Source organism: Borostomias antarcticus (assembly GCF_949987555.1).
Source record: "Borostomias antarcticus genome assembly, chromosome: 11".
Classification (NCBI taxonomy): domain Eukaryota; kingdom Metazoa; phylum Chordata; class Actinopteri; order Stomiiformes; family Stomiidae; genus Borostomias; species Borostomias antarcticus.
The window spans coordinates 7,489,377-7,513,238 of NC_140244.1; the positions used below are offsets into that span (position 1 = coordinate 7,489,377).

At 42.9% G+C, this 23,862-nt stretch overlaps 1 protein-coding gene across 1 annotated transcript in view; it reads right to left on the minus strand.

Moving 5' to 3' along the window:
• grm7 (glutamate metabotropic receptor 7) overlaps nt 1–23,862 on the minus strand; it is a gene marked incomplete at both ends in the record, with an annotated part of 314,459 nt that overhangs the window by 143,697 nt on the left and 146,900 nt on the right. The window contains 2 exons of the mRNA XM_084445591.1: nt 23,215–23,369; nt 23,678–23,813. Of these exons, the coding sequence (XP_084301717.1) occupies nt 23,215–23,369; nt 23,678–23,813 (291 nt within the window). The remainder of the gene's footprint in view (nt 1–23,214; nt 23,370–23,677; nt 23,814–23,862) is intronic.

Below are 23,862 nucleotides of genomic sequence, written 5' to 3' on the forward strand. Positions count from 1 at the left end.
GCTCGTGATTTGATGTGATCCCTAGGAATGACGCTTGTGTGTGATGAGACAGGAGTGCATGTTAAAACACTAAAGGAGAATATTTATTCACTGACAGCCTGTCACAATGTTGTATGTAAACCAGGCTCACCACAGAGATATTACTCCCCATGCACCTACACCGGGGCGGCTGTAGCTCAGTTGGTAGAGTGGGTCGTTCAATGATCGAAGGGTCAGTGGTTCGAATCCCAGCTCCGACTATCCACATGTCGAAGTGTCCTGGGGTAAGACACTGAACCCCAAATTGCTTCCAATGAGCAGGTTAGCACCTTGCATGGCTGCTACTGTGAGTGTGTGTGAATGGGTGAATGAGAGGCCATTGTAAAGCGCTTTGAGTGCCGCTTAGGTGGAAAAGTGCTATATAAGTGCAGTCCATTTACCATTTACATCAATGAAACACGTTTTCAGCATGCACAGACCCTCTGCCCACACACAGCAACATTGTAGTCCCCACTCAGGTATCATGTTACAGCCCGCCTTGGCACCTATGTCGATATTGAAGATTCTTTGTTTGCTGAGAGATGGGTTACAAAACAAACACAAAAAAAACATTCAATTAGAAGGACAGGGATTTTTTTCTTTCTGCTTCCTGCTTTTGCACAGTGCAGACGCTTTTGCTGCTTGCTCTTGCCTTCGCTTGCATTTTTCTGCTGATATTCTTCACATCTTTCTGGCTCACGACTACTCCATTACAATCACATTCTAAATGTACCTCATGTCACAGTGAAATGTTGCAGTGTTTTAAACCCAGCTACTCTTTTACCCAGCTACTCCACGAACCGACTTCAAAGATACACCCCTAGAGAATCCACACTACATTTTCTTTGTGGATGGCTCAGCATCACGTGATGAGTATTGACACCCACAAGTAGGCTATGCTATAATCAGTGAGAGACCGAATGCAGAGGCGTGTCACCTCCCAGATCACTTTTCAGCTCAACAAGCTGAAATATTTGCCCTTACACGTGCATGCATTCTTGGGGCTACTAAAAGTGTGACCATTTACACTGACAGCAGGTAAGCTTTTGGTGCGGTTCATGATTTTGGTACTCTGTGGAAAGCACAAGGTTTCCTCAAGTCAGACAGCTCTAAGATTAAGAATGGCCCTGATGTGCTTAATCTTTTAGACGCTCTGATGCTTCCCAAGGAAATTGCTGTCTGTAAGTGCAAAAGCACACTCCGATGGTGATGATGAGGTCTCGATAGGGAACGACCTCACTGACCAAGCTGCCAAAAAGGCGGCTACATGCCTCACAAACTTGCTATACCAGTAATGATGTCAACTGTTGCTAACCCCTGTAATCTCTCTCCCACTGGGTCAAAGGTATATAAGGTTTTCCAAGTAGCAAAAAATAAAACTTCAATTATCAATTATTCAATGTCCTTAAAGGGCTTTTTTAATGTTAATATGAGTGTCACCTTTGCCCCTATATACAATATATTGAAAAATAAGATTATTTTTTGTACTTTTTGTGATTCAAATGAGTATACCCTCATATGTCCTTCGGTGTAACGCAAGTCAGAAAATCAGAAAAAATAAGTTCAACCCAATTTTTCATAATCATAAGGTTATATATACTTCAGGAGACTGGCGGTTATATAACTAAACAAAAAAAAATATATAATTTTATTTTGAATACCAACTATTTTATGTGTCGGGGGTAAAACTCAAACAAAAAGTTCCTGCCTTACATTAAACGAAATACAAAGTTATATGAAAATATCTTTCACTTAATCCTTTTAGGTTGCTCTTGACGTCTGTGAGTCAACTTTTTAGCCCATTGACTTTGATGCATGAGTTTGCTGCACAACAAAACCTCTCCAATTGTTGGATCTGTCAGCACGTCCCAAACTCTGCCCTCTCTCCCATGTTGGTACCGATCCCATTCAATACAGGTGATTGGATGTATCATAATGTTGGTAACCTGGCTTCTGAAGTGGTGACCCTCATTGTTACATGCAAGGAGCTCCACTGTCCCATCTAAGTGATGGTATTGGTGAAAACTCAAATGGAAAGGGTTATTATATTCCTAGTAAACACATTTAACATTGCCTATCGGTTTCCTGGTGTCAATGTTTACAACTTCCCAGGAAACCCTTACGCAAGCATTACTCTATTCTACTCTAATCTACTATATTCTCTCAATAGACATTATGTGTTACGGCTCACATGCCCTCGCCTCCACAACCGCCTCCCTCTCTCCCCTCTGGGCCCGCTGCGCGCTCGGGGCGTCCTACGCGCTCTTCCGCACGTCGCATCGGCCCAGGCATGCAACGCTCTGACTCTCCGGAGTTTCCCCCCACTACCGGGCGTTCCCCGTCTCCGGCCAGCTCCGCGGACTCGGCAGTCTCCTCCCACTCCGGTGGCGAAGAGTCGGATCCCGACATGCCCAGCACATCGGCCCGTGCGCAACAACAAGAACGGCGCGCTCGTCTCCGACGATGACGCGGGCGCGGCTCTACTCACCGGTTTCCTATTCATCATCACCACACCTGTCCCTCGTTCTGCAATCACCTTCAACCCCTACAAGAACCTGGTCTACACTCCACTCATCGCCAGATCTTACCATAAACTCATGTGGTAAAGTATAGCCTAGCCTACATCTCCTTACCTGTGTTTTGTAGTGTTTTTTCCCGTTCCCCGTTTGTGATTACTCTCACTCACCCTGCCTCCCCTCCTCATCTCTCCAGTTCCTGCCTGACCCACGCTTGTCCGATTACCCCGCTCCTGCCTGACCCACGCCTGTACGACAACCCTGCTCCTGCCTGACCCACGCCTGTACGACAACCACGCTCCTGCCTGACCATCGCCTGTACGACTACCACGCTCCTGCCTGACCATCGGCTGTACGACTACCACGTCCCCCTTTTTGTTATCTCATTAAATCGCCCCTCCGGGCTTTACCGTCCCTTGCCTCCTCCTTTCCTGTTGCGCCTGGGTCCCTAACCAAACCCTCACATTATGGCTGCTAAGTTTCCACATGTTCCCGTGGGTAGATTGGAACATTTATTGGATGAGGACCCTAGTTTGCTCCTCACAACCCTTAATGGCACCCTTTAGAGAAGTGTTTGGTAATTGGGAGATAGCTTATCCAGATCCAGGAACAGACAAATGTATATCCTGTCCCTATTCTATACACTCTATTCTGGCCTCCAGGTGAAGAGCGAACACTTGACCCAGTTTGTCTTCGAGATTAGTATGCTGAACCATTTCAATTAACTCCTTGGATGAGTGTTACCAAAGACATTTTTATAGTAAACAAAAAGTGTAATGTTCACTATGATCCTGTCCCTTCTCGTGTACCCCTTCTAATGGCAGGATATTATTCTGATTTAGAATTGATTATGTGTTTTGAGGTTATCACCATTACCTTGTTTGATGGCGTGAAGTGATGCTCCACTAGTCATTCTTTGATAAACCAGCTTTGGAATCTTCCACAACTACTGACTCTGATTGCCCTCTAATTTACACTCAGCTGGCCAAACTCCATTAGGTTAAGATGTATGATCAAACAGCCTATATATTAAAGGAGTAGTAAAGGGGAAAATCATGTTCTGCCTTGTTTTAAGGTTACTTATGATCATATACAATGGTTCAGATCAAAAAGTTGACAAAACTAGCACTTTTGAGAAAGTCTGATAATTGCTCTACCACTGTTTTGGTCATACAATGGATGTGGGTGGGCACCATGAAAAATAATTCAAAAAACGTGTTAAACTCTCAATTTCAAAGACAAGAAACTCACCAAGGTGTTTGGATAGATATTGTGTTTTAAGTTTTAAGAACTATATAATCATTTATTTTAAGTTTAAATCTACATTATTATTGTATTATGAGTTCTATTATCTAGATATGTATACCCCCTGTTAACAGTTGAAATGTATTAATTTGTTTTGAGGTCAATTTATGACCTAAAGGGGGGAATTATTATGGAAATTATTCATCTCACCGTTAACAGCTAATCTTTATTCCCTCTTGTGTGATATAGTATTAATTAAATAACTTCTATGGTAAAACAGCCTGATACATATCTTTAATTGTGTGACTCCCCTGACAAGCTTGCATATTCTATTAATGTAACCAAGTTTGAAAGCCCATAACGACAGGCTATCTCATTCGTATCTCTTCTTAGAAGAATAGAGCTTCTGTCTGTTTAGAAAACCAAAAAGGCAAAGGTCAGTCGGCCAGCGCTTCTCTCTGCATCTTCTGTTACAAACTGCTGATAAGTTGAGCTACTGACGCACACCTGTCAGAGGGAGTGAATTTTCAGAAAAATGGAGCCTCACTCGCTCATTTGCACAGCTAGATGAGGCTACTGACACATCTCGTATCTCACACTGTCCCCGGTAAAAAAGGGGGAATGTTGTATCTGCCGTAGAAGCAGAAAAACATGCCACCACTCGAAACAATCCCGAGATTGCACTCCTCACTGGTCAAGTGTGCAGCCGATCTACCTGTCAACAAACAGGGAAGGGCGCTTTCTCTCAATTCAAGTTCATGACCACCACCGGCCAGAAGAGCGCTAGACCAGTTCCCGCCGGCAGTCATAAAAAGGGTTGTGACAAATTCAAAGTGGGCAGCAACGGACAGGCGAACCTTGTTGAACACATACCTTTCCCTGCCTCAAAGGTGAGTCCGGCGGTTGTCACGTCTGCTAAAGTAGCTGGAGAAGACACCGCGGCTTGAACCAGAGGCATCAGAGTTTCCCGACGGGGCCGGAGCGAACGGTTGGGCCCTATTGTACTCACAAGCATACCCCCCTTTTTCACAGATGTTTTGAAGAGTGGCTACAGGGTTTCATGAGCTAGCCGACTCATGCACTTTCTGTTTCACAACAGACTTTCTATTCAATGAAGGCTGAACGCCGGTGTCAACCTAGCAGAAAAAAACAGCGCCTTGCCCGCTCATTTGCATAGCCTTCCTCTTCTGGACAGGTATACGCCCCCATACTGTTTTCGGTATGTAAACATTAATCTCTCTAAATTTGCTTTTTTCTTGTTTGTCATCTGTCAATTGTTTAAAAACCCTTCTTGACAAGAGAGAGGCACCTGTGATTAGAGGTGGCACCTCTAATCACTGTTGCAAGGTGAGAAAGACAAGCAAAGAGAGGGCGATTAATGGCATCATTAAGAAGCAGAGGAAGGGGTTTTCAGAGAGAGATGTATGTACATTCAATCAATAGAGCACCTCAGGAAGGAGATTTAAAAAAACAAAAAAACATCTCTGGCTTCTGAACCTCCTGCATTATGCATGTCACACAATTATCTAAGCTCTAACAGGAAATGTACTGCCGCAAATTACATTCTGATTAATCATTATAATCATTTTTACGAAGAGTGGTTGAGTGAGCATGTCAGATGAAGATTCATTTCTCCTACAGAAATCCTTTTTTGCATTTCGCTTAAGTGGATTCCTATGATCCACTTAGCCTGTCTGTCTTGAATGAGCTGTACAAATAGGAGAGAGAGAGAGAAAGAGAGAGAGAGAGTGAGAGAGAGAGAGAGTAAGAAAGCTATAACTGCTATGTCTATGAGTAGGGGAAAGGGACAGAGATCCAGTACACAGCTCTGGAGTAACCTCTCATGCACTAAAAAGTGAAGTGTTCCTCAAATGCTCCTGTTTCAGCTTGAGTACAATAATTGTTTTTCAAAATGTGAACCACCAAAATGTGACAGTTGGAGATTTCAGAGCTCAGTAGTTAAACTCTAGTCTGTGTGATGCTAAACATTGCTTCAAACTAGGGCTGTCAATTTAATATTTTAAAGGACCAGACTGGTCTAAATAGGATTTGATCTCCTAAAACTAGTCACCCAACCTATATCACATTACCGCAATCCATTTTCCGAAATAAAGCTCACATTAAAATATATTTGCATTTTTGCGTTTTACTTAGATTTCAAAAAGTTGAACATGATGGCTTCAAATCCTATTTTTTAATTGTTCCCTCGTTGCACTGACAAACTCGCCCTGGTTAGTTTCAAATAATTTTCTGTAGTTATTTTCATTTTAACTGTCTTTGCGCAGCCTACGCCAATGTTCTGGCTTCTTCCTGTTTATATGGCAGCCATTGCTAGGAACGCTGGGTAGAGAATCTAGCATAGGTGGATTAGAGAATATAGCGCAGGAGTTCAACGGATTCAAACGAAAATAATATATAATAAAAACAATAGAAAATTTTTTGAAAATGATATGCCTTGCTCCTCCCCCTGGGGTTTGGCGAGAAAGCCGCTGATGCCCAACCCCAAGGCCAAGACCACTCTGTCCTTGGCAGCGCAGGCTGTCACTGCAACCTTGTCCATGCTAGGCATCTACACAACAATCTGCTGTGGGGTGTTGCCCCGCCGCGGCCCATCGCCTGGCTCCAACGTTGGCCTTCGGGGCTGCAGGCGCGGCGCTCTCACCACCGCCTCTCCCTCCCCAGCCAGTCGGGAGTGTCCAGACCCGCTCAGTCCCCACAGGCTTGGGGTAAGAAAAGACGCACCTACTGACGGTAGGTGTGGGACTGTCCTTGGCCCAAGCCACTACGCTCTTTTAAGTTTCCGGGCTAATAATATTTTATTTATGAATAAAAATAAAGATAATAGTTATTTTGATAGACCTGTGCCTGTCTGTGTACAGTCTGCATCTCATGTTGTGCTCACCTTAGCTAGCCAACAGCAGGGCAGTTTTGTAGCTCATTTGCAAAGAGAAAGAGGGGGGGTGTTTGTAAATATAATGGGACCGAGCCGGCCAGAGCTCCGGTCTCCATCAGAAAACTTTGATGTGTCCGGTTCCAGCCGCTGTGTCTTCCCCTGCAATGCAGATGGGAGCCCTTGGAGGTAGTAACTTAACCCGCGGGATCTCAACGCACCGTCTGTGGCATTCCGCACCACCGCTCACATGCCCATTGAGGGAGAAGTAATACTACTCATTGACCCATTGCTGTAGCCTCATCTGGCACATTAGATGAGCTTACCTTGTTCTCAAACTCCTTGTTATCCGTCTGGTTGTAATTTAATTATTACGAACATAGCCTGTCTACAGTATCTATCTCTGTAACTGACGTCGGGTCTACGTTTGTTAACTCATATGGAACAAGGTATCGGGACAAGTACAGGTTGAACACAGTAGGCTAGCTAACTAGCTAGCTAGCAGAGTGTTCTCATATGGAATATGGCATCAGGACGAGTAAGCTAGCTAAAGGAGACTAGAGATGTGTTTGAAATTGTTCACTCACTCCCTATTCCCTATGTTACCCATATAGTGAACTACATAGGGAATGATTAAACAGTTTTCGGACACTACATGGAACGTCATTGCGTTGGATATTCATGGACGCAAGCAAGTAGACGCACCCAGTATCACGTAAACAACCCGAGCACTGATGGCAGCAGGTTGAAATATCAGGTAGTGTTCAGTTTTCATGTTCAGTTGAATGATGAATTCCAAATAAATGGTTGTAATTCTAATGATGTGCAAGTGTGGTTTCGTCAACTTTAGTGCTGTTTGCTAATAGCAAGCTGTGAAGCTGCACAATAACACCATGATAGCCAGTTAGCTCACGACAGCAGCTTCCATAATATTAACGGTAGCTGTCGGTGCCTAAAAAGCAGTTAGCTAACATTACAACGATTCCTGTAGCTATTTTGATGCTATTGGTTCAACTTCTGTTTCTCTGGCAGGAACAGAGACAAACTCAAACTTGTATTAGCAGTAAAACAGCTTCAGGAATTATCGTAACGTTAGCTAACTGCTTCAGCCACTGAAAGCTACTGTCTTCTTAACCACTTCTTCGGCAAAACATGATAGTGTTGCATTGTGGTATAGTGGAGCGCCTAAGCGGAAGCAGGAAGAGAAAACCGCCATGGGACCTTAAATCAGAAAAAATATGAATGGTAGTGAGAAACAATTTATTGACCACGATTGAATTGTGGCATTACCATCACACATGATGCACATACATGTGGTGGGTCTCTGATGGGCCTACAAGCACACACTGTGAAATAAGAAGACCCAGTCAGTTTTTGTGGGCAGCCAATTTCAGAAGACGTGAATAAACAAGCCATTCAGATAAAAAGATTTGCCTGTTCTGACATCAGAACCAGAGCACAGTTGTTTCAAGACCAGCAGTAATGGTTTAATTTGTATCCTCCTTCGCTTGGCTATTCTAGGTGATTTACCAGTTTGAGCTATAGCAATCAAGGGTATATTTTTCTTGCGCACCAGACAAACAGGGATGGATTTGTTGATGACTGTTGGCGTTGGTTGGATGGCTGGACATTTTGTGTGTGACATCATTCTCAGGGCCCGTTGTTGATCACTGCCTGTTAGGCTATTTCAGTAGGCCTATTTCTTGTCAGATGGTGCCTGCATGTGTGGACACAGTATTGTATCTGTAAAACTTAAAGAATAAAAGTACATTCAACATTCATTGGAGTGGTCCAGTTGGATAGGCTAGCCTAATATAAATGAATTGAGGACCTGTATTTTCAGTGTTTGCTGGTAGCAAATGCCACAGAAAGACGGGGAGGAAATCTATTCATTTCATTGTAAGCAATGATTTCATTGTTCAATGAATATCATTCGGTCCTCGTCGCGAAAAGCTTATTAGCCTATAACAACACACATTCTCTCCTACTCCACTAGGCTAGCTATCCGAAATAGCACTCTAAATGTCTTGCTTTTGAAATAGTAGGAAAATAAAAGCATCACAGTGTAATAAGAAATGCTATTTTAGCAAAATGTAAAGTTAGGCTGTAGGCTATACTGTACCAGTAGTGAAAGAAAGACAGAGGTCTACTGTACAGTCTGCTGTAGATAGCAAAATACATTGATTGCATTGATTGGTTAGCTTACTGTAGATCTCTGAATACATCCATCTACAGTGACTGGTTTATCTAGCTAGGTAACCTAGCTATCTAACGTAGCTAGTGGTAACCTAGCTAAAAGATTCATAGCCTGAATAAACTCATGTCCATGAAATTCTTCCTCTCCAACGAAGTGGAGGGGAGAACATGAGGCAGGGAATCCCCTCTAGTACAAGACTGTCAAACTTGCCGCTCTGCAAGCTCTGTATGCACAAGATAGTTAATGTCCCGATTTAATTGGCAATAATGAGTGATCTTTACTCATGGCGACTATGTCAATTTTGTATGGATCCACACCTCTGATCAAACTTATTTTTTCCTCGTATCGTGACGAAGCCATACTGCGCTCAGCTACATTAGCTGGTGCCACGTCTTCCGGGAATTAATCATTTGTATCGGAGCTCTGTATTTGGTGCCCGGGACTGCGTCAGCCCAGTTCCAGAAACAAAACGCAAAACATCATTATTTCCCTCACTGTACATTCACAGCTAACACAGCCAAACATCAAGCAATTCTAACAACAGATAGCTAGCCAGCTAACATTAGGCTAGCTACATTACAGAAGAGGCCAGGTCGGCGTCATTACACTTTGTCAGCTCGCTGACTTGCTAGCAATCAGTCTAAAAAGTTACCACACTACCTGTTAGCATCTTAGCTAGGGAACATGGTGACCCAGGCTAGCTAGATCTTCATACATGCAGCTAGCACAGCCAAACATCAAGCAATTTCAACATAAGACACAGCAAGCCAGCTAATATTAGGCTAGCTAACACTAGTACAGTACTTACAGTACAAGTTCAACAGCAAAGAGGCCAGCTCTGTCAGTCTTGCAGCCTTTCACTGTGAAGCTCCCGCCAGAAAGTAAAAGCCAATCCAATATTAACTCTAGTTTGGTTTCTGGCTTGGTCCCTTTCTTTTTTTCTGGTCTTGTCTTTTTCTATAATGTTGGTCTTTTCGCCTCCACCATGAAGTGTATAGTACTGTGATTTGAGAATTTGCACTATTATTATAGCAATAGCTAGCAGACGTTAGTGTGTGAAGTAATGCTGTAAAGTGTTACGAATTTTTCCAGATGTATTTATTTTTTTATTAAATAGCGGCCCGCTACACCAAACATATTATTTCAAGAAGAAGCATTCGGGGGGAGGGGTGGGAACGAAAGAGGCAACATTCTGCCTTAAGGCAGTGTACAATCAAAATAATTTGAAAGCTGTTACTTTAAGGTAAATAAAAATACATTGAGCCGCTTTAATTTAAATATCTTCATTTGGGGGCTTTTCCCAGCAAAACGTTGTATAAGTGATTGATTAATTTATTACAGATCATGTAAGTAATTCGATTTTTTTTAATCAATTGACAGCCCTTACTTCAAACAAATAACTAGTGACCTTTCAACCAAACATACAAGTTAAAGGAGTGGTTTATAAGACCTCTTATAAGGTTATTTATGATCATATAAAAATATACACATCCATAGAAAAACTTCTTAAGATCTCTCTTAAGATCTTAAGCACTCTTAAGATATTAATGCTCATGTCACAGCTAAGTACACAATGGATCTCTGATCTCTTTGGTCATATACTATTCATTGTATAATTTGGCATGGGCATACTTATGCCCATTGAGATCCATTGTGAACTTCCCTGTGACGAGCAATGATAACTAATGTCAAGAGTGCACAGTCTGTCAAAACACTATATGATCTTAAGTACTCTTTTAACTGGGCTTATACTTCCAAATACCAAATGACTCATTTAATAGTTAATAGAGAGTTAATACAAATAGACAGATGACAAAGTCATGGAAAAGTAAACTTTGCTTTGATGACAGTGTGATTGAGGACAAGATCCACTGAACCACTAGACAGAGAAGCTGCCACTCTGTAGGATGTCAGTGAGTCAAAGGCCCCATTTGAATTCTATAAAATGCATCCTCCCTCCCTCAGCTCCTCAAGGACATATCTGAGATAATAAGGTTGGACAAGTGAAAACATGTGCTTCTCTAACCTGCTGTCACCAGTCGAGTCATGTTAGATTAGTGATTCTCAAAAAGAAAGGAGAGTCCTCCTCTGGCTCTGAGGAACAGTAATACTGCAGGTTAATGCAGGAGCAGGCACTACTAGGCATCTGTAGTGCCTGCTCCCCCAGACCTGCTGCAGACCGTCATCTACGATGAAAACGACACACATAGCCAACAAACAGACCCCGCCAGGGGTCCCCAGAAGTAGCCAGAGGCAAGCTGTGACACTAATGGCCAAATTAAAAAAGACTACTAAGGAGAAACACACCAGAGTGCTGGCTGCTGTATGGGGACTATAACCAGCTATCTGGCCCACTGCCTTCATTAACCCTGGAAGACCCACTGTTGTAATATTACAACATTTGTATTTTATCTAAAAAAGGGTATAAATAATTTGTTCTTTTTTCACATAAACGTCATTGGATCATATTGTTTAGTGTTGCAATGCTATTGGCCAGGATATTTGCATATAAGTACCCCCCACAGGGCCAGAAAACATCACAACTTCAAAATCCTTGACTGAGCAACAACTCTCCGTTTCACTGGACTGAATTCATCACATAGTAATAGGTATAAGTAAGTAAAATGCCTGTAATATATTTTTGGGTGATCATTAGAATGTCTATAACATGTACATATGTTATTATTGTGAAACATATCCCCCAAATGTAAATGTGGACAGTGTGGTAGCAAATATACATGTGTACTGTTAGTTTACATACCTGGCTAAGTGGAGTCTTCACAATACATTAAGACAGTTATTCATGTTCCCCACATTGCATACCTCATTATATATAATGTAGGCTATATGTGCATTTTTACTTTAATTTCTAATTTCCAATAATATTTGTAACCAATTGTACTCGAAGATTATTAGCTGCATTTAGATGCATTTAGATGCATTAGCTTATAAAATTGCATTGCTTACAATGTTTAAGTAATCTCTTTCAACAGATCAGTTTCTACTTCTGTTTGTAGATCTAATAATGTTTTAGTTGGTTAAAGTTATTTCCTGGAGGATTCCATTTGCATTTTGTGGAAAAGGTGGTAATGTTCATGTGGGGATTTCCCACTTAGGACCATCATCACTGTTCATGTGAGGGTTGGTGGGGACTCACTCCCTTTGTGAGGTTAAGCAAAGCACAATAGGTTGGCCAGACCGTATTGTGTGACTTGTGAAATGTGTACTGCAGTGAGATGTGTAATCACTACTAATGTACTAAAGTTATTTCTTTATTTTCATTTCAGAATGCCACACGCAAGGAGAGAGCCTCGCTTCACTGCAAGGGATGTGTTGGATGCTGTACAGAATGGAGAGAGTGATGTGGATATCGACTTCACTGAAACTGACGAAGAGTCAGATGAAGAGGCCTGTGGAGTCCAAAGAAAATCAACCACCCACTGAGCCCAGTAGGTGCAGACATTCAGCCGCCCCAACCGGCCAAACACGCCCAGCCCCGTGAAAGATATCAGTGGCAGAAAAATAATTTCATCAGCCCTAATACAGATTTTTCTGGCCCACCTCTAACTGAAGATGTGAGTACTCTCCACACACCACTGCAATACTTCCACCGGTTTGTGTCCGAAGACATGATTGAGTCTCTGACATCAAACACAGATGTGTACAGCCTTCAAAGAAAAGGAACATCAGTAAACACAACTAGAAAAGAAATAGAGCAAATGATGGGCATGTACCTGAAGATGGGCCTTCTACAAATGAATGGATGCCGAATGTACTAGGAAGCTGACACACGATATGCCCCTGTAGCTGATGTGATGCCACGCAACAGATTTCAGTCTGTGTTGACGTCCTTACATCTAGTCGACAACTTGACAGTGCCAGAGAGGGAAAAGAAGGACAAACTGGAAAATCAGCTTGTCAGGGGATGTTGTGATGAAGCTTGCTTCAACACTGCCAACGGGTCAGAACTATAAAATCTACGCAGACAACTTCTTCACATCTGTTCCACTGCTAGAGAAGCTCCTTGGTCACAGCATCCATTATGTGGGAACAGCCCGGCAGGTAAGGACCACAATGGAAACAAGCCCTATGTCAACGCTGGGACAAAGCCAACATGCTGGTACATGCGACGGGCTTTCAGGGGGAACTTGTACTTGGCTGTGAAGGAGTCCAACAAATCCACACCACCCATGTACTTTTTGTAGGTACCTACAATGTACGGCCTTTGAACTTCAATGTAGGTCTTGTTGGCTTTGTTCCAGCGTTGAGTCACCTCCACAGGTTCTGTTCCAGCAAAGGATGACACAAGTGTGACCGCCCTGTTGTCATACCACTTACTGTGGTCAACACCTGGCTCCTCTACAAACCTGACTGCAAAGCTCTCAAGGTCCTGCAGAAAGGCATCCTGAGACTGTTCCAGGCACAGCTTGCATCCTCTCTCATTCTGGTAAGAATCAAGTTCCGTTTATCATTTGTCATTTTAATATTTCAATGTTTGCAATATCTCAGACTTGTATCCTGATGAATCTTTGACATGTACATTAATTCATTATGTTCTAATCAGGTGGACACTGCAGTCAAAACGCCAAAGAGGGGACGGCCATCTTCAGCTCAGAAGAGATAACTGGAAGAGAGTCCAAACCGCACTCCACCCAAGACATCACGTCAACATCCGCCATTGGAGGACCCAGTGGGACATCTCCCATGGAAGACACAGAGAGGGCGCTGCAGGAATGGTGGCTGTCCAGGGTACACTAACACACTATGCCACGTGTGTGTATGCCAAGTGTGATGTTCGTCTGTGTTTTTCAGATGACAGGAACTGTTTCTGGGACTATCCCTGCAAATAAGCAAGTGATTGTAAATGGTGTTCACAGTGATTTGCAGTCACTTGGAGGATGGGAGGGGGGTGCCTGTTACATTTTGTGGAGCAGGTGTGAATGTTCAGGAATGTGGGCTGTGGTCTTGGGTGGAGGGCTGTTTGCATCCCTTGATAATCAGAGTTGGCCAGATAGTATTGTGTGACCAGTTTATATATTGTAATTAGGTTTCTTTAGTACATTTATTGTATGTATTGTTTTTCATTTTGTTGTTCTTTTAATAAAATCACAATTCTTAAAAATATGGCTTACATTGATGTTATTATTCATAATGTATACTGTTCTGAGGCCAAATAATAAACACTAAACCATATCCATATAAATTAACGCTTTAGTTGTTTTAGTGAAGTGTATATATACATTTGCCATGTTATTCTGACAATGAGTAAAAATGGCCTATAGGAAATTATGCTACCCGATTCTCCCAATGTTGTAATATTACAACATTTCCATTAGGGATGTGCACGGTTAACCGAGTACTCGAGTACCCGAGTAGGCGATCTGCTAGTCGGAAAATAAACACTACTCGGTTAATCTAAAGGTTATACAATATGGCATGTTTGGCCGTGAAAGCGCGCATTTCTGAGCGCCTGTGTCCTTTTTCAATTGTTACCAATGAGGATAGAGCGTTGGCGGCTGCCTGGAGAAAAGCGCTTTATACGGAGTCTTTTTTCGAGCGCTCCGGCGTTTTGAAAACATTGCCATCTCAACTTTTCAGAAAGGCGCTGCCAACGTCACTGCGGCTCTTTTAGGCAACCAATGATCAGATATATTAGATAGGGCATGACTCGTCAGCTGTCTGGGGATCCCGGGGGACCCCCCTGCCTGGCTATTAAACGGAATATCTGAAAGTGCACCGATCGTAAAAATAATAAATGCAGCCAGCTGTCAGGGGTAGTGATGACTGATTACTAGTTGAATACTGTCTAGCCATCTAACTGGTTACGTTTTAAAAGCTATATTTATATACATGGACACAGTTCTTGGTTGCACAGTTACGTGGTCACGAAAACTAGCAATAATTAGCCCATGGGCTTGCTAATGCTAGCTGTCCATGGTTCGGTTTTCCGTACTGTTAAGCATTTTCGGATCAAACTACACCATGGTTTTGCATAGTGTTAAAGCATTTTATAGATCGAGCCTCGGACTTTCAAACCTGTTACAGCGTAGGAGAGGACTAGTGAGTAGAGCCTTAAGCCTATATATATGCCACTTCATTTGTTTTGACAATTAAACGCTGGTACCGGGTCTCTGATTTTGTTTATCTGCATACTGTGCATAGTAGGCAGTGGTGTGAGTGGACTTTTAACTCTGGCTCCACGCACTCCAGCACTTCCATCATTTTGCGGTAGGCTAATCATGTTGGTAATGAGCCCTGAGGTGGTGCTGAAAAAGACAGCGAGTACCAGCACAGGTCCATGCGCGTATAGCCTACTCCTATAGTTTTCCAGCCTGCTATGAATAAATATTGATTGAATAGGCCTATTGTTCAATAATTCTATTTAGTTTTGCATGGACATTTCTCTAATGACGGCTTGACGCCGAAACAGCCATTATTGTCAAAAAAATTGGAAATAGGCAGTGAGTGCCGCGGTGCTTTTTATATAACGCTAAAAATTCATTCACTTGTTATCCGGCATCGGCAGTAAAGGCTTGGTTTAATACTTACTTTCGATTCCGATAGCTTCATGAAAACCTGTGGGTTATTCAATCTGATGGTAAGTAATGCATCCAACCACACATCAGCTTTTAAATATGTTTTTTTGCAAGGACATGGAAGAGACATGAAAGCACCGCCACGGTAATAACGGCGGAAAAAAACGTATTCCCCTCCGAGGGGGCCGGTGTTAAATGCGCTCTGTCTGGATGGTATCTTTTTTTGAGTAATCTTTTTTTTGAGTAATCGGTTACTCCAGTAGGATCAGGTTAGGTTACTTGGTTTTAAAATTAGTCGAAATTCCCATCCCTAATTTCCATAAAACCTTAAAAAAAGTCTTCTTTTTTTAAACACTTTATTTTCTTCTCCAAAGTACTCCTACAACACCATCTGAAAGGTTGGAAAAAAAATTGCAAGTAGAAATATAGTTTTCCAGGGTTAAAGGTCTGTCTTCTTCCTTTGAAAAGGACACTGCATCAAAGTGAAATCAAAGTTCTTCTCTGATGTAGCAGCTACAAGCAGCAGGTGGAATAGTTCAGCTCTCATTTCAGTCGCAGACATAGTGGAGATCAGAAGGGATTGTATCACTGCTAGGGGATCATCATGAATATGGAGGACAGGGGTGGGGTGGGGGGCTGCTAATGAACATGTTATGAGGAAACAAGAAGAAAGGAGGCGATGAGTGTTGCTGAACTGAGCAGGGATGAGCTAAGGCAGAGTAATGTGATCAGTGTCAACCCCTACATTACGCATTTCCTCATCCTTTCTGTCTTCAGTGCTCAGGAGGGATGCATAGTGACAAGCTGCCACACATGGTTCAGCCTGAGCTGGCTAACTGTTAATAGTAGCCAGAGCAGTGAGATCCAGCCAGCCAAAAAACTGATCGCCCTTCAACTTAAAGACCTATACAGTCCCTACAAACTGAAAAAGTGAAGTCAACGGAGAGTGAAGCAATGGACTAGATTTTCTCTTTTTTTCTTTCTTCTGCGGCTAAGCATCTACAGGGCGTTCTACCATCTCTTTGGATATGAGTCATGTTTTCAGCCTGGATAAAAAATATGAAACTTGCCAACCATATCCACCTATCCTCCACACACAAACATGCACGCACACACACATACACCCAGGTACACACACACACACACTCCCTCTCGCACATTTACACAAATACACCCTCATGGAGCAGCAGCCCTGTAGCTTATCTAAAGCAAAACAAAGGGCTCTTGATGTACAGCCAGAGCTGAGTGTGCAGCTAGTGATAGGGGCTGCAGACAAATGGGAAATTCTGATACCCAGCCAGGCAGTCCTGCCAGCCCTTCGCCACATAAACACTTCCCCTCCAAATCACTCCCACAGGCCTGTATCTGTCTCTGCAGACAGGCAGTGAAGGATTCAAGATTTCTTTATTTATCACATGTAACGTACATGTCAAATGTTTCTGCCAACAAATCAGAGAATAAGTACCAATTCTATACAGTATAAGATAAGGGTAAGAAAGATAGATCTTGATCTGGATGGATTATGCATGTTACGGTAAATGTGAGAAAACGGAAAATGTGAGCTTTTCCTGGGTAATGTGAACATTTCCCAATCTCGAGGGAAATGTGGGAAACACTTATATGTTGCTCACATTTCCCGGGAAAAGCTTACATTTCCTGACCTTACGGGAAATGTAGGAAAGTACAACCGTATGCAAAACTTCTGCGCAACCAGGTGGTGGGAGAGAAAGGTTGGGAAATGTAAGCTTTTCTCGGGAAAAAGCTTCCCCTCCACGAGTTTCCCACTCTGTCATCAGCTATCCCATCCCTGCGAGCCCTCCCCCTTTTTAACTCTTGGCTCGCTGCTTTCTGTCTCCCCACCTCTGCTTTGCGGTATTCTCTATGAGCCTGTTCTGCTCATAGAGACTTACTGTGCTTTGTTATATGATTCACTTAAATATCACATTAGAGACTACAGGGATAGATAACACAATGGCCGACCCTTCACTGCTCTCCAGTCTCTAGTTTTTTATTGCAAGGAATTCCAAGTCAGGTAAGCAGTAGCATTGCAGTGTCATGATGTTCTTGCTGTTACACCATTTCTGGTTCACTAGCACACAGACCCCACCGCCTCTTGTTTTCTCGGATTCCATAGTCCTGTCAGAGTGGTGTACAGACAGAGTTTCTGATGGATTAATGGCCTGATTTGTTTTGGGGGGATCTAGCCACATTTCTGTCTGTAAGAGGATGTTACAGTTCCTAATGTCCCATTCGTGTGCAAATCAAATGCGAAGGTAGTCCAGTTTCATCATTCGAGGACTGGACATTAGCCATCAGGATGCTGGGTAGCGGGGGCTTGTGTGCCTGGGCTCCACCATGTCTTCTGGATCGCCTGCTTTGTTCTCGGCTGTTGTTGTTTGTCCTCCTGATTATCTCTGCCGGGAAAGACATCCCTGAATTGAGGCCTCCATTCACACGCGTATGGATATTTTTGAAAACGAACAGTACCTTAGTTTTTTCTCAACGTTTTGGCCTCCTGTCCACATGAAAATGTCAGAAAACAGAGTTTTTGGTCACTGAAAACTGACATTTTGGAAAACACCTTCCAGGGTGGAGATAAAAACTCTGTTTTACGTGTACTTGTGGGAGCTTATGGAAAATGCTGACCTCAATTTGTGCATGGCAAATGTTGTTTTATATGTGTGAACAACAGGGTCGTGTTAAACTGTTATTGAAATCTAGTGAAGAAATGAACAAACACACTTGAACCATTGAAAACATGTAGGCTTAATAAAAATATTTTTTTAGAACTTTGAACACAGTCAATCTCTATTTTTAAGTGACAACAGTAAGGGGTTCTTGAATGAGGTTTTCATCATATTGTATGAAGCTGATTGCACTTTTCTTGGCTTATTCAGATTTTGGAGTCTGACATACTGCTTCAGATTTGGCCTATTAAGATTTTTTTATTTTCTTTCTAAGAACTATAATTGACAGCATACACAAACATGTAACTTTTCTTTAATGGGAAAGTGAAATTGATTTGTATGTTCATAATTAAACATTGACTATTAAATAATATAAATATTATATAATAACTTTCTTCAAGTGAGCTGTCTCTGCTGACCCATATCACTGTTGATTGATGATTGCAGCACGCAGGGGATACATACCCCTCAATATTTAAAATGTGCATTTGCCCCCCCAATAAAAACATGTTGTTTTGTTTCATTTCACAGATTGTTCTGTGAAACAAATCAGAAATATCTGTGGACTAAGCCTAAAACTCTTAATCTATATACTTTGAACATGTTGACAAAATACTCAACCACAATACTGTATTCAATGACTGTGACCTCTTATTGTGGGTCAGATGTACGGACAGGATTTATCCTCGCTCTTGCCAATGTCAGGTGAATGCATGTGACAATCTCTATTGTGCATTGTTATCTACAGTACAATTAGAGCAAATGCAGAAAAAATACTGTAGACTATCTATCTATACTATTATCTCCATGCCATACCAATTAGCCTTGTCACATTTTCTTCCACAATATTCTCTTTGTTTACCCAAAACTGACAGGCTGGCAGGGTGGGTGTTATGGCAGCTCTGGTGGCCATGAGCCAGAACAACCAGGGACGGAGCTTTCTGTGGTCCCTTAATTAGATGCCATTTACTTTGCAATACTTGTTGTTGCCAATATTTAGAGGCCGAGCAGCTTGAGCTGCCGGTCCCTCTGGTTTTTGCCTCTTTTCTTCTTCTTCGTTAGGGTCTGGACAGCTCAGCTCTGCCAGTCCTCCTCCTTCTTCTTCTTCTTCCATATGCTTTTAGCTGGCAGGAATGGTGCGTTCGTTTATAACTGGGAGGTGGCAAATTGAGACTTGCTACTAGGAATGATTAAGTAAAACACCGCATGAACTCGCACTTCCTCGTCGCAAATTCAGATATGTTTCTCAGCCCCCAGTTGCCGGCTGACGTCAATATCATATCATCATCATATCATTCGCTATAGCTCGAATGCACACAAGTCGGAGGTAGGTATTTTGCCACTTGCGACTTGCCAGCTCCGACCACAAACGAATGCACCAGAAGTCTGTTTTTCTCAAAAACTGTAACAAACCCTACTCCTCACACATTTTTGGTCAATTGACACCCCAATTGCTACACTACATCTTCAGACTGTTCTCCACAAACGATCTTCACCGATTTTTGAAATGTCAAAAAGTGAACCCACAGTGCATCAAACTATTTTACTGTTAACAGTACCGTATGCAGCTACTGCAAATACTCACTCAATAAATCTCCAATCTTCATGAAAAAAAGACAAAATTTTGACAAAAGAGGTGATCGGGGGAAAAAGGGGTGATCAGAAGAAAGGGGACTGCCTTAGTGGTTAAAAACTCGCTGATGCACAGATAACTCAACTTTTTGACAGATCCAGAGGGATAGTGGTCACAGACCAGGGCCCCGTACTACGAAGCTCGTTCAACATATCCAGGATAACTTTTCGCTAGCTCGCTCAAGTAAACCGGACAACAGCAATCACGGATAAACGGTACCACGACGGTGGCGTGGACCCAGCTGGTCCAATCTAGCTATGAGCGCGTTCACGGTAAAAGGGGAGGTATTTGCTCGAAATGACAAATCACATACCTTAGTATGGGTATTCGGACATGGCCATGGACAAGGCAAACAATAGGCCTACGCATAACCAAGTTCCGTCCGCCATTTTTTACACAAGAGGAGCAATAATATAGAATTATGAACTATAGGCGCAACACAGTCGCTACTGCCAAAGGCAGGAAGGAAAGCTGGAAAATACTGCCTACATTTTATCATTATCCTCCACATGAACACTAGTAGGCTAGATCATTGGGCTATGCCTATTCTTATGGCATGTAAAGCAATTGTAGCCTATATCAATACATCTTATTATTTCATCTGCAACCCCTGGACTGGCAGGGGACGCTTAAATGAAGCAAATAGCTATAGTTTTTAATAGTTTCAGGTTGTAGTCGACAATGTGAAGTCTCTATACAAGAGGAACTAGAGATAACAGGCTATAAAAATGTAAAAAGTGAAGCTCGAGGTGGAGAAGTAGGCTCTAGCCTACGGGGAAAAAGTAGCCTATTTCATCGTCATATCGTATAACGTCATTGATTGTCAGGCATTGGTGCTATCACAATTCAATTAAAATGTAGCCTACTTATCTTTGTTCCTAGGAACGGGAGGCTAAATCAACATTAAAGACTTGACAATTGAATAAAAAATGGCTCTCGGCATCACCCACAGCCTACACGAAACTGCAGGTAGACTAATAAAACGCAAGCCAGTGCATAGCCTACAGTCTACGACTGTAAATGCACAAGGCAAAATATGGCTCAAGCACAAGCAGCTGTCATTCTGCAATTTTTCATGATATCGGGGAAAGCCAAAGATAATTTTGTCAGTTTGTAAAAAGTCTTCTTAAGAACCTCTCGCTGTTCGCGCACAGCAGATTATTGTTTAATTCGCACACTGAAGTTCCATATAGAATCTTAACGTCCATATGCCTTTTTCCAAGTGAATTGATCGGTCAGCGGGCAGTGCTTCATACATTTTGATCCATAATCTGGAACTTAACCTGCCCCGGAGCAGGTTAGCTCGGCTGCATACAGTAAGTTGCCACGGCGATATAGCACGGTGAAAAGTGAACCACCTTCTTAGAATGGATAAACCAGTCTTGAACCTGAAGTTATCACGCTAACCCCGTAATCCTGTTTCGTAGTACAGGGCCCTGGAGGGAGAGGGCAAAAGGGATAATTTCAACATTTACTCCAATAGTGCCTGGCTTGCCACGCACTAAAACCTCCTAGTGGTCACCTCTGGTATTTACTCTGAGCAGATTCTTATTGCTACATCTCCCAGTGGTCACATCTGGTATTACTCTGAGCAGATCTCTGTTGGCTGTCTCAATTTATACCATATGATGATTATGATTACAATATAATGAGATGTAAATGAGATGATTAAATGCGGGGGGAGCTAAAATCAAACTAAATCACAACACCTCCTCAAAACGCCCAGCCCCAATCCAGGGCTGCGCGGCAGCTGTAATCTTCTTCTTAGGAAATCTGCCTTCCCATGCATAAAAATCACCAAATTGTGCATATAGGTCCAGTCCTATGCCAAAGGTCCTCAACTGGAATTGTGGACCAGTAGTCCTACTGCAACCATCTAAAGTTAAATAATTTGTAAATCCATAAGAAATCAGCCGTACATGCTATCATTTTGCAAACACCACCAAAATGTACGCCCAAGTGAGTAGAAAATGCATATGCATCGGGCTGGCAGAAATTATGAAGTCCCTTACTGTTTTTCTCAAAAACTGTAAAACTAATTAAACATCACAAGTCCGACAGGAAACAGCACGTGAAGCTGCGAAAAACCATCTCCGACTCCAGGTCCATCAGCTCCGGCTGCCCCCAGGGCTGCGTCCGTTCTCCCTGCGTTTCTTCCTGTACACGGACATCTGCACCTCCAGCCACCAGTCTGTCAAGCTTCTGAAGTTTGCAGATGACACCACCTTCATCGGACTCATCTCTAAGGGAGTCCACCTACAGGTGGGAAATTGACCAGCTGCTGTCCTGGTGTGGCCAAAACAACCCTGAGCTCAATGTTCTCAAGACAAAGGAGATGATTGTAGACTTCAGAAAGAAAGAAACCAGCACCCCTCTATACATATATATGTGTGTGTGTGTTTGTGTAATTCCCCAGTCATTTTGTTCTTTATTCATTTTTTGCTGTTGCTGTGCATTATCCCTGGTGTTTCCTGTGCCATCTTGTATGTGCCAGCTTTGTCTTTTGTTCTCCAGTTGTTGAGTGTGTACCTTGGTTTTATTGTTTAGTCTTTGGTTTTATTTTTGCTTACTTTAATGAACATTTTGTGGAAACTGCTGAACCTGTGATTGGATCCTATGTCCATGTTGCATGCACCTTGATGTGACATTTGCATGCAACCCTGGTGATTGTGTGAAACCATCTATGGTTTTCACTTGGTAGGTAGCGTAACAAGATCATGACTTGCCCTTGGTCTGAGGTTGTGAGTTCAAGCCTGGGGTGATCCTCCTCTTCTTTCTTCTTCATCCTCAAAATGCCCATTCCCTTCTCAAAGCTACGCAGCAGCTATAATTGACTATATATGTGGTTTTTACCCCCAACAGCAGGTGGTTTTCTATCACACTGAGCCTGCAGCAACAGAAGGGCCTATCCCCCTCTCTCTTTCATCTCTTCTCCTCCCTGTCCTCTCCTCTCCCCTCCTTCCCTCCCTTTGTCCTCTCCTCAGAGAGCTGGCTTCCCGTTATGCCCCTAATTCCTCCCTCCACCGCCCCACAGGCTCAGGAAACATCAATTTCCATAAATCATGAGCCAATAAAAGGAACGGTATCAGAGAGAGGATCAGAGGAGGCTCATTTATTACCCTGCCACCTGTGGGCTCTCTAGAGTCCATTACGCCAGCCAGCCAAGCAGCCAACCTATCGGCAGCCCGCCAGCTAAAGCAGCTAGCCCAGAGCAGCCATCTAGCCCAGCCAGCCTGTCAGCCAGCCAAGGTTACCACAATCGACTTCAGTTAATCTGACAGTCTGGAAGTCACAGACACAGAGGCATAATGACGCTGTGGCTAACAGTGGGTTTTTTGGTTATGGTAGCCTAGAAGTAGTGGTGAGTTTGCTCTTGGTTCGGTGTGATTGTGTGGCACACAGTATCAGTCAGTCCTGGTATTGTAATAACACAAAAATACATAGGCAGAAGCCTAAGTTACTGTATCCTTTATTAGTATGGTGCTAACCTACCGGAAATGGTGGCTCTCTTGGGCAGGATGGTGACTGCGCCCACGGCGGCATCCTCTAGGCCGTGGATGGGACTGTTCTTGGCACCCCAGCTATCTGAGCCAATCCACATGAAGTGTCCAACCTGGTCCGCTCGCTTGCTGGCATTCAGGATACCCCTGCACACACACACACACACACACACACACACACACACACACACATTGTTGTGAGTTTATTGAGTGTCCCTGCAGGCCAACACACCCAGGGAGATAGATTAAGCATACAGGGAGACAGACAGGCAAACACACACACACACAAACACACATTGTGACAATGTACAGTACACACTCAAGCGGCTTGTGTTATGTATTCAAAACTTTTAAGCACTGCAACCTTTATGCACTGTCTCTTACTCTTATTCTATCGATTTAAACCAACCAACACATTTTCTTTTCTCTCTTTCTTCCTCTTTCTCTCTCCGTACCGTATGTCCTCATCAGAGGCGAAGATGATAACGGCTCGGGCATATCGTGTGTCTAGCAGCAGGTGGATGATCTTTTCAAAATCAGATGGTCTGTGATCGTGGGGGATCTTCAGAGACTGGGCGATGCAGATTCCACCTGGAGTGAAATAGTACAGATAGAATGACTTCTCAGTGGGTGAGAGGAA